This window comes from Lactuca saligna, chromosome 6, assembly GCF_052625555.1.
Source record: "Lactuca saligna cultivar CGN05327 chromosome 6, ASM5262555v1, whole genome shotgun sequence".
Taxonomy (NCBI): domain Eukaryota; kingdom Viridiplantae; phylum Streptophyta; class Magnoliopsida; order Asterales; family Asteraceae; genus Lactuca; species Lactuca saligna.
Window position 1 is genome coordinate 176005388 of NC_136422.1, and position 12718 is coordinate 176018105.

Consider the following 12718-nt stretch of genomic DNA (forward strand, 5'->3'; position numbering starts at 1 on the left):
TCCGTTTGAGGCATATATATTAGATCTGGACATTGAGAGGTCCAGAGAGTCCCAATAACCTAGCTTTATGCAGTCACATGAGAGTATTGAGCTTAAGACACCATTATAAGGGTTATTTTATCAAATAGAGCTAGATGTGTGGTGCATGGATATCAAGATTGAACCTTTACGTGGCTCTTGGGTGCTAGGATGCCATATCTATAAGTTAGAGAAACAGATTTGACCTCAGAAGGTCAAATGAGTATTACCATGAAGGAAACTCGCCGAGTCCATTAGAGGACCCGACGAGTCGGATCGGGTTGCCCCGTGATTTGTGACTAGTGGTAACCCGTCGAGTTGGGAGGTTAACTCAACGAGTCAAGTGGGGCCTTAGAAGGATTCAGAGGATATGCATGAACTCGCCGAGTCACACGAGTGCACTCGGCGAGTTTAGTCAAAATTGGACCGTTGTCTGGAGTTGACTTCAGTTGACCTTAGGGTTTGGTCAAACTGAATAAGAGGGGTCAGGGAGGGGTAGAATGGTCTTCTACCCATCCTCTAGATATAAGGATGTAAGGAGAGTATTGATTAGAATTATTATCATTGTGCTAGGCGGAGGCTAGATCGAGGATATCGAGCATGAGAGTTTACTAGACATCTTACGAGGTGAGTCTTCTCACTATACATTACCTAGAGTGGTATCTATGTGCAGACCGGAGGGTCTTATGTTTATGTGTATGTTTGAGATTTATGTGCATTGTCTTATATTTATGCTATGTGTTATATAGACCGGACCATAGGGTCTAACGACCCATGAGGCCAGAGGGTCCTCGATCAGACCGGACCGGAGGGTCCAACAATTTAAACCGAACCGGAGGGTCCAACGAGCTACGGGACTGGAGGGTCTCGCTGAGATACATTGACCAAAGGCTCATACCGAGTTATAGCCTCGAGTGGCTTATGTGTTGTTTGTGGTAGTTTTGGGAACTCACTAAGAAATTATGCTTACCGTGTTATGTGATATGTGTTTCAGGTACTATCGAGGATCGCAGGAAGGTACCCTCTCCATATATGGTTAGTTCTCCCCACTTGGGGTTCGAACCTCCACTTGATGTCTCTCGCAATCAATAAAAGCTCCAAACCTGCTCAACCAATCTATCCATATAATTATGCGCACGTCTCCCATAGGGATGAAAATCTAGTCAATTAGGTAGGACACCCCAAATATCTCCAAAATACAGTAACAAAAGACACTCGAAGCAGAAACATTTGTTCGTTGGCAGTGGAAACTCACAACAGCCACTCCAACTCCCCAAGAGGTATCAAAACTCCTGCTAAAGGATTGAGATACAAATAACCGACTCGCACCTAAAGGATTGAGATACAAATAACCGACTCACACCTGAATAAAAAAGAACTAGAGCATGTAGAGAATTTATTAAAAGATACCTAATAGAAACATAAATATAAGCATACAAAATACATGAATGCTCTCAAACGTCAAACATGAATAGACAATAAAACATGCAAAATCTAAAATATTCACTAAGGCCCCGTTTGATACACATATTTTCAAGTCCAAACAGATCTTTCTGGCTGAATGGACCGGAAAGACTGTTTGATTTGCACATATTTCCTAGTCGCTAATATCTATGTTTGAAAGGCTGTTTTGTGATAGTGCTACACATAACAAACTCTCTCCATCTAGCCATAGCCATCATTTTGCAACCCCATTGTTGTCAATTTTAACCCCTTTTTCGGAAGCTTTTGTTCACGATTGAAGCTACATACAAAACCCACTTAAAAATTAGCAAATGTTTGTGCTTTCTAAGCCCATTTATTTAAGTTACGTATTTTTTTTTCTACATCTATTCTTGTTTGTAACAAGAAATGCAGTTGACATGGTTCAGAAAATACGTATGTAAAGGATTTCAAGTTGAAATAAGTATGCCAAGTTGACAATGTCATGTATACAACACTTGTTTGGATCATCATCACATACTTGTACCTTCTTAAGTCGTGTGACACCATCTTCTACTATGATTCTAATGCCACTCTTTCTAAGATTTCTATTACAACATGTAACATCCGGATTTTACCAGGTATAATGTAAGTTTAATTGTGTTATATTGTGAGAGGGACTCGGCGAGTCGGGGCTCAGACTCGCCGAGTAGGGACGCGGGATTGATCGAGGGTGCGCACTTGGACTCGGCGAGTCCAGGGTATGGACTCGGCGAGTCTGCGCTGTGTTATGAAACCCTAAATCTCCGGGTTTGTGGCCTATTTAAGGGGCCTTATGGCCGTCATTTGCGCTCACCCAACCCCCAGAGAGTGTCCCTAGAGTTCTTGAGCGTTTTGTGAAGGAAAGAGAGCCAATCTTGATCTTGTGTGTGTTGTTTAGCAAGAAGAAGGAGGCCCTAGGCAAGAGGAAGCAAAGGAGGTTGCTATTTCGTGGATTGGAGCTTGGATCATCACTCTAGAGGTATTATTTTCGGACCATTTTCTGTTTGGTGAAACTTGATGCAAGTTAGGGCTTAATATGATCATTTATGGGGTGATTTGGTGCCCTTTGGTTCCCTCTTTGAGTTGAGACCATGGATCTGGATCCATAGAGGTCCAGAGGGCCTCACTCATCAAGCTTTATGGGTGGAAATGGAGTCCTTGGCCTTGTGTTGAAGTAGTAGAGTCAAAAACATCATTTGTGATCATGTAGAGGTTATTTATGCATCAAGATTGTGACTTTACGTGCTAAATAAGCATGGGGGGACTGGATCTATGGGTTAGTGGACTGGATCTGGCCTTTAGAGCAAGATTGAGTCAGTGCATGGCTCTGACTCGCCGAGTCCGAAGAGCAGACTCGGCGAGTAGCTTGAATGCTGCACGACCACTCAGCGAGTGGCCTCGCCGAGTTGGGATGAGTGAACTCAGTGGGTCAAGGGGGAGTCAGGATGGACAGGTGGACCGAGTCAAACCGGACTCGCCGAGTTGTTCTTGAGACTCGGCGAGTTGAGTCGTGGTGGCCCCACAACTCGTGCCAGGTGGAGCTCGTCGAGTTGGGAGGGGATGCTCGACGTGTCAAGAGAGGATTCCAGGGAAATTGGTGAATGCGCTCAGACTCGCCGAGTCGCTATAGTGCACTCGCCGAGTCCGGTCAAGTTGACTGTTGACCAGCGTTGACCTAGATTGTCCTGTTATGGTATGGTCAACCCTAGTTGGGAAAGTGTTAATTAGAGATATATTGTGCTATAGGGGGACTTCAGCTCGGCAGATCGAGTGTTTAGCGATTTCAGGGTTACGGTTTACCGAGACACACGAGGTGAGTCTTCTCACTATACTTTACCTTGAGTAGGTAACCAGAGTTATGTGATAGAGTATTTGTATGCTATGCATGTTATGTGTTGTGTTGCATTACTTTTATGTGTTTGATGCTGTGCATGTTTACAGAGTTAGAACCGGAAGGTTCACAGAGTTAGAACCTGAGGGTTCACAGAGTTTGGGTGCACGGACCCACAGAGTAATAGCCTCGAGTGGCTAATATGTGTTATATGCAGTATTTTGGGAAACTCACTAAGCCTTGTGCTTACAGTGTTGATGTTATTTGTTTCAGGTACTAGTGACGACCGTGGGAAGGCACCGGCTTGATCCGTACACACACGTTTGGAGCTTGACATTCTGATCTTGGGATTTTGTACTATTTTGTTGAACAATTAAAAAGGGTTATTTCTATGAATATTGATGGAATTATGTTTTATAAAAATTGAAAATTTTATTTGAAAAATTAGTGTTACACAACATCATATTGGCTAACAAGTCCTAAATAATACCATTGTTGGAAAATAATCTCATGTTATATTAAGATCTAAACAAGCCATCCGTTTTCTCTTGTTGGAAATCACTGAGAAACTTCACAACTCACAAGGCCTCAGAAACATGGTTATTGGCGATTTCCATTACAGGACAAGTGCCAAAAGGATGCAGCCTGATAAAAAGAAGAAAGAATGAGAGACTAGATGAGTGTATAATCTCATGAACATCTACTTTCATATCATTAACCATGCACATTACCTGACCATTGCCTAATTTGGAAAATACACAAGTATTCTTCCTCTTTTTGTTGCAGGGTGTGGTCACTCTCTCTATAGTGCAATCTTCTTCAACAAAGTTTTGATCTATTACCTCTGCAATGTCAGAAAGTAAGACCAAATTATGAATTAATGATTCTGATGCCATCTAACATAACACACACACATTGCATATATCCATCATCCGACCAATATGCACAAGCTACCGCGTATGTGTAGGCAAATCATATAGCAAAAACACACTTGCAAGTCATATAGCCTTTACTATTAATTAATGAATCTTGTAGTAAATATAAGGAAGAAATGTAAATAAGTACAATACATTTATGGATATAGCTGCTTGCACTATTTTTCTCTAGTGATTAAACCATTATTCTTATGTTAACCACTTTGAAAAAAAAATCAAAAAAAGAATTTTTCCTTGTTATTGGATTTTTGATCCGGGAAAAATATAGAAAACTGGAGTGTACTTTCATCATTTTATCGATTTAGCAACCAATCTATTATTATAATAATAATTTAAAATAATTGCTCAATAACCAAGTCTATAAGATGATGAAAGTACGTTGTTGTATTTTGTTAATATTTAGAAACCCAATTACCTGGAAATTTGTTTGTTTTAATTTGTTAAAAATATGTGTAATGGTTCAATCATAATACAATTTATTTAAGGGGAAATCTCCAGAAAAATCCTAAAATTTTACCCTAATTTACGAAAAAATCCTAAACAAAGATTTGTTTACGAAAAAGCATGATTTACCGGTAAAAATAGCGATTTAATCCTATTTTCCCGGTTTATCGGTTTCTTTATTTACATGTTTCATTAAAGTCCCATTATTTTATACTAATTTAGGAATAAGTCCCAAACTAAAATTTAGTGATAATTTGGCTCTTTTCTCCATGTAACATACATTTTACCGATTTTATCGCTGACCTGAATGCCTAATCATTAAATGAGCCGATGAGATGGATATGTTGGGTTATATAATGCTATGTTTACCATAAAACTTGATATCTTGATATATTGTATATTTTTTGGAATATAAAATGCATCCAACGAAGACTGTAATAATCACATAAACTAGCAGTAACTACGTTATTTATTATGTTTATAAGAAGTTTCAAATTGTCTATCTAATCTTATGCAACCAAATATATCCATCACATCAAACATCAGCTCATTTCCTGCCATTTTTTCTTGGAAACACACATTTTATTGATTTTATTGCTGACCTAGATATATAGCGATAAATGAACCGATGAGATGAATATCAAATTTTACACTAAATATAGTATTATATAACCCATCGTACCCATCTTATCAACTAATTTAACGACTACGTGTCTAAATCAGCAATGAAATCGACAAAATGTATGTTTGATGGAGAAAAGGACTATATCGCCAATTTTAGTTTGAGACTTATTCGTAAATTAGGGTAAAATAATGGGATTTATTCGTAAATTAGGGTAAAATAATAGGACTTTAATGAAACTGATAAGTAGTGAAACCGGTAAACTGGGAAAAAAGGGTCAAATCGTCGTTTTTACCGGTAATTCATGCTTTCTCGTAAAGAAATTTTAGTTTGGGACTTTTTCGTAAATTAGGGTAAAATTTTAGGATTTTTCTGAAGATTTCCCTATATTTAAGTGGCTAAATCGATAAAATGGTAAAAAAGACAAGTGTTCATTCGTTAAAATATATATTGGGTGAAGTTGCAAATACCTGTGTTACCATAACTTGTGTGGTGAGTTATTGTACTTAATGTCCCGTTTTCCTGGGGTGAAAGGGATTCCTTAGCTTTCCTAAAATGCTGAATCCATGGATTACTTGAAGTCACAATGGGTCTATCAGCTACATTCACAACCGAATTTTCTCTCCTGAAATCAATCCTTGACCAAGAGCCATGTTGTAGAACCTTAAACTAACAAACATATAAACAAAAAAATATATATATCTTAAGTAGGGAAAAAGAAAGATTACAAGTCGATAGATAAAAATCAAGATGCATCAATTCAAACCTCGCCAGAAGGATAATGGGTTCCAGAATGAACTTCCCTAGATGACTTTGTATTTAGCAAGAACTCGTTTTGGGTTTCCCCACATCGCATGTCCAATGAATTATATAACTGATAAACAAAAGAAGCTTCCATGGAATTTAGGTACAAATTATGCTTCTCATCAGTCCATTCTGATGGTTCTCTTTTCGGGGATTCCTGAGATTTTTTAAAAAGATTACTCAAACTCTATGATAATTATGTCGAAATCCAACAACCCTCACAATGACAGATAACGTCAAAGAAATGGGAACATAATACTAGACATGGAAAACTCAAAAATAGCAAAGTAGCAGAAAGTAAACCATGGTCCTCCATGGAGATTAATTTCACTAGCACATTTCTAAATTGTAAAATAGCAACAGAAAGAAAGAAAAAAATATATAATACATAAAATATATATAAACATGTCAATTTACTATCAAAGCCTTGCAGTCTTTTTATAAGCTTCACACTACTCCACCTTTTTGAGACATAATAATTCTAATTATATTAGACAACAAATCTAGCCCAAGCATTATATAAACTTTCGGATTTGCGTAATGGGCATTTGAATTAAGCACGACCCTAAATCCACGCAATCCATCTTGTGTGTCCGAATCTTAGCGGACCTCTCAAAGTTTTTGCCATCTTCTCTTGAGAAATTAAAGTTGGTTCAGATTTTAAAATTGAAAACTAACAAATTTAATTGAAAAGACTGGATCCTAATTATCTCCCCAATAACCAACATGTCGTTAGAATGATATTAAACAATCCCAAGAACAATACTACCAAAAAGTATAATAATTGTTATTATTCCAAATCAAACCTAAAAGCCACATTAACATTATAAAATTCTTAGAAAATCACCATTACAATTTACAATACAAAGATAAAACCCAAGAAATAAACACTAGTATGTGACCATATATATTCATAATGATAAAGATTCATACCATAATTGAACTCTCCTCCTGCTCGACAAAATTACTCAACCCCGCTTCGTCCCCCATCATCTGCGACGCCACCGAACATGGTGGCGCCTCCGTCACCGGCGGCGGAAGCGTATACTCCATATCAACAGAGAATAAAAAGAAGAATAAATGGCGGTGGTTGTGGATTTTGAGGATGAGCCAAAGAGTTTTGTTAAATGATTCGGGGAGCGCAATGAATAGAAGTGCCAGATGTCATAGCTTTTCCACATGGCATGGCGCCATGTCAGTCCGACGTTCATGTTTGACTTTAGATATTTTGCTGCGCGGCGGATTTTTATTTGTACGGTGTAGATATTTTTGCTGCTTCTCAAAATATCCACGCCTCCTATACTTTGTTCAAGTAATATCTTTTTGCCTCAGTAATTTATTTCAAAGACTAGTATTTAAGTATGCCACGGATTTTTTTTTTTTTTTTTTCAGATAATAAAAACAAAAACTATAAAGACAAATTATGTAAGGGTTCAAAACCTAATTTTGATGTGCATTGTAATTTCTTTGCAATCTATATAGATATAAATGCGATTTTCGAGTGTCAACCGTTCATATATAACATGGAAATTATTAGATCATATAAAATGGATCATAAAAATATCAAAATAAAGTTTCGATCCAAAAAGTTGTATATGAAGAATACAAGTTGTATATATGAAGGATACAGACAAAAATAATTTGTAATTTGTATGTACAATGTAATTTAAAAATGTCAGTCCATATATATCATCACAACGATTATATCATATTAAGTGGAGCACAAAAGTATGAAAACAAAGTTTCGATCCGATGTTAATATTCTTTGTTATATACTTCTTTTATATCACAGCCTCATATTTATTTAAAAAATATCCGATATCAAGAAATCTACTATAATAAATGAAGGTTTTTTGTCACATGTCTTCTTCTCATTCATTTGGATACATGGTATTTTAAAAAAAATTTAAATTTTTTATTTTCCACTTGTCATTTTATTGTATTTTTCATTTTATTAAATTAAAATTTCACATTTAATGTGTAAGGTAATATATATGTAAAGTATTTATTAGAAAAAGTTTATATATGTAATGTATTCAATACATTAAAGTCTCATTAATTTTAATAATTCAATTTTTTGTTTCATTTTTCTTATAAATTCAAACTTTTTAAATTGTTAAAATTATATATATATATATATATATATATATATATATATATATATATATATATATATATATATATAATTAAACCCATGTAATACATGGGTCTTACACCTAATCAAATAATAATTTGTAAAACATTTTGAAAGTCTTATAAAAAAAAGTAAGTTAACATAATATGCTTATATATTTAAGATGTTTAATAATTGCTTATTTTGTTGTTGTTTAAGTTATATCATACTTTTCAAAATATTACTTGAAAATAAGGTTTACATAATATATAGATTTAAAAAAAATGAAGAGTAAATTGCAAATTTTGTATATGTAATTTACGCTTTTCTTCGGATGAAGTCTAAAAAACATCTCAACTTCCATAGACATCCAAAACAAAAATAAAATATTGTGGAGAGGTTGTCGACATCACAAGGACTAATATACTTGTTTTGTTTATTATTAACATTTTTTTATGTTTATTAATATGTATGTAAATAAAAAAAGAAAAAAGAGCACACCACACCCCACTTTTAACCACTCAAGTTTTCATTCCCTTACCCGGCCCCCTCCTCCCTCTTCCTTATCTCCATTTGTCTTCTTTGGTGACCACTATTATTAGTCTTGGTGAAAACAATCACCGATACAGAAGACCCTAATCCAATGTGTATCTTAATGGGGCCTAAATAAAAACCTTTATAGGTGATGATAAATGAGACGACATATTGTGGCCTCAACAATCACAAATGAAACCAATATAACTGCTATTCTGTGTAAAAAAATCTTGACAAATCAAAACCAAAAGTTGGAATAGCCGAAATCTCCCGATTTGGTTTTTACGTTTAAAATAATATTCGGGAATATATAAACTTTAGATTTTCTGGGTAAGGACATCCACAATGCATTGAACCTCATAGATTTCAGTGGATTGTCACATTATTTTTCTACATTTCATACAACTCAATCAATTTTTTCCTGCAATGCATTAAACTCTACAAATTTCAATAGAAAATTACAAAAGCTAATTTATAGTATCTATATAAGATTTGAAAACTTTCCTTTTTTCCATTGAAAAGTTCAATGGTCATTCAACTCCAACTTCATTGAATGCCAATGTGACATCTGTGACAACCCGAAAAATTTGGATCATGCAAGGTCTAAATTGTAATCATGTGCAAGTGAACTCACAACATAGTTTGTTGCAATAAAACTTTGAAAACCAAGAGGGCATCGTTTGGATAAGTGTATATATAGGAATATATGCTTTGAAGATCATATTCGTAATAAACCTTTAAGATTCAACAAGTGACAGCATAACAAGACAAGTCAAATCAAATGGTAGGAACACAAATCATGAAACTAAAACATTAATTTATAGTTTAAGCCTATCACCCCCACAAAGAATGGGATTTCGGTCGACCTAAGATCGAAATCACCCTCCCATGAAGCAATAAGACCGAAAACCCCAAGCTACAAGCCCACTAAGGCCGAAAACTTATTTGTTAGAGGGGTTAGGACCGAAATCACAAAGGGAATAAGGTGATTTCGGTCATGTATGGCCGAAAACACCTCTATGACCCTTTCTAGGGTGATTTCGGTTTAGGGAAGCAGATAAGAGGTTTTGACTTTGTGATTTAGATGCTTTTCCTCTTTTCCCATGCTATATATTACCCAATAGTATTCCAAGTAATTAACCAACAGATATCCAAGTAAACATCCCATCATTTACCACCTTATCTTTGGACGAGATCATCTCCACAAACACCAACATTTCCATTTTATCTCTTATTACTCCATACTCTCTCAACAAGCATAACCAAACAACCTCCAAGTTCAAGTTCTCTAAGATTATTCTTAGATTCTTGGTAAGTATTCCTTCAAATCTAGTGTAATTATACACTTTTATGTTAGGTACATTATATTAAAGACTACAGTTCATATTCAAGCAAATATTGGATTTCCTAGAAACATACATTATCATTTTACAAGGAAAACATACAAAGGAAATAAATACATTTTAATCTTGGGTGTAAGACTTACAACTCATTTTTAAAGAAAATATCATATTTTCTAAAAGTTTACAAAATCATTTTACACAAAACCATTACAAATCCTTCTCATACAAAATGTTTATGAACTCACCAACTTAATTGTTGACACTTTCAAAATCACTTGTATTCTCAGGAAACCAGTAAACATTTATTCAAACCATTTTGAGGGAAGGCGTTGCTACATCATGAATTCTACTTTTCAGTTACTTGTATTTAACTTTTGGAATAAACAACGTTTGTAAACAATGTAAACTTGTAATCTCAATGTATGATGTTTTGGGTTGCTATGATTCATTTAAATTCAATCGTTATGATATTGTACAGGACGTCATCCACCCTCGGACGTTTCCATTGTTCCGGTTCAGGGGTGTGACAGATTGGTATCATAGCATTGTTTATAGTGAACTAGTATATCAAACCATACAAAGATATATATAACTATAAATACAATGGGGCAAAAACACTCTGACTACATATATACTTTTAAAAATTTAATAATATTTTTAAGTAAAGTATAAGTACATACAAGTTAGGGCAGTCTCATAACGAAAGCATAATAAAAGTAGTTTGATGAGTTGAAAACTACGGGTAGGGCTTGGGATATATAATTAAGACCTTGAATAAATATAGCCTGAGCAACTATATTTATCCGAGGTGTGACTAACACATGTTGGGAAATGGTTGTAGTGAACAACGAGTCTAACACTTACCAACACTAAGATATCAAGAATCAAACGCAAAATTTAAAATACTATAGGAGTATTGTAGGATACCATAAAAGGATACACTTAAACCCTCTATGTAGTTCTTATACCTCTATTCTCGCACAGACAACATGGTTGAATTTCACAATGAGGACCCCTACTACCCAGCCATGGCAGCCAACAGATGGATCAAGGAGAACCAGAAGAGGTTCATGAGGAGAACCCAGAATAGGGTCCTAAATAATACCAAGAGGTGGATTACAAGGAGGAGGCACTGATGAGGGGTCAGGAGAGGAGAAAAGCATTGGAGAAATTATTAGTGAACCTTACCCTATCAGGAGCAGGCAAGAGACCCTTTCACATCCTTCCTTCCAGGACGCGCCTCCACAAGGGGCAACCCAACTACATGCTTGGGCTAGAGGAGACGACCGACGATCCGCATTAGGCATGCACACACTGCACCATACTCTGGGCCCTAGCACCCTCACAAATCAAGCACTACCTCCAATTGTACCACAAATGGCCCGTCTAAACACCCAGGTTCGGGCTCTTCGTCATGAGGTCATGGAGATTGGAGGCGAAGCCCGGAATACGACAATACGAATTTGACGCCTCCGCGAAGAACAAAAACACCATTCATGAGCTATACTGAACCAGCAAGGAGAAAAAGAGAAAATTACAAACCGTCTACACTCCTTATAGGAGGAAGTGGCCACCATGAGGCAACAAATCCTTGTAGCTAAGGTTAGGGCAGCCTTAGCAGAACAAAGAGCGGAGGAAGCCTCTTGTGAAATGGTTGGGCACCTTGTGCAACATCATGGCATATGATAGACTAGTATAGCCGAGTAATTTAGTGACAACACTACTCACACTATATCTTAGGCTTATTGCATCTTTCATCACAACTAGTAGTAGTAAATCAAGAGAGGTACACTCTCCAAGACCCATGTAACCCAAAGCAACTTAATGTACTGACGACTATGTTCTATTTTGATAACTTAACATTCATATAATACCTACTATTTACCACCAAAAGTACATTTTGATGTTGTGATCGAGACATTTGGGAATCATACAACAAAACAGTTGGATTAGATACCTAAGCCCATAACTATTATTGGTATGTATTTGACCCAGGAGTAGCATGGTCCATTTGGGTTGCACTTCATCGGAACAATTTATATGGATAGTCTTTTGAGAATAGTATGTTTATGATTTATATTAATATATTACAAGTTCTAATATATTTGTAGCACCCGGTTCCTGGTACGTATTTTCATTCAAGTAATTATAACATTTTTCCTTGGGACTCGCCGAGTTGAAGGTCCAACTCATCGAGTAGAATCGACTTTGGACATGGGAGTTTAGTGACCTACTCGACGAGTCGGCTAACCGACTCAACGAGTAGGCGCTGTTTGGACAAAATCCTAATCTAAGGGATTGCACCATATTTAAGCATCTCATTCAGCCTCCTTTCGTCCCTATTGCTCTCAGAACTCTCCATATCAAACCCTATCGGTTGTGTAAAGATCTAAGGCCTTTGTGGTGGTTTTTGGTGATTTTGGAACATAAGAAGGAAGAGAAAGGCTTGCGGAATCAAGAGGAGGCCAGAGGAGTTCGAGTTTGTACATCAGTAATCGAGAAATGAGACTTGCTCATTCTCGACTCGGCGAGTCATTCATAGGACTCGGCGAGTCCATGGCTTGACTTCCCTTTTCTGTTATGGTTCGAAGGAACCTAGTGAGTGTTAGA

At 36.2% G+C, this 12718-nt stretch overlaps 1 protein-coding gene across 1 annotated transcript; it reads right to left on the reverse strand.

Moving 5' to 3' along the window:
- Positions 1-3720: 3720 nt before the first annotated feature.
- LOC145002083 (cold-regulated protein 27-like) lies at positions 3721-7310 on the reverse strand. Its single transcript, XM_078961382.1, has 5 exons — positions 7052-7310; positions 6081-6275; positions 5785-5983; positions 4045-4157; positions 3721-3958 (listed from the first exon to the last, which is right to left on the reverse strand). Exons 1-5 carry the CDS (start codon positions 7169-7171, stop codon positions 3914-3916), a joined length of 672 nt encoding a protein of 223 aa, XP_078817508.1. The 5' UTR covers positions 7172-7310; the 3' UTR covers positions 3721-3913.
- Between the last annotated feature and the right edge of the window lie 5408 nt (positions 7311-12718).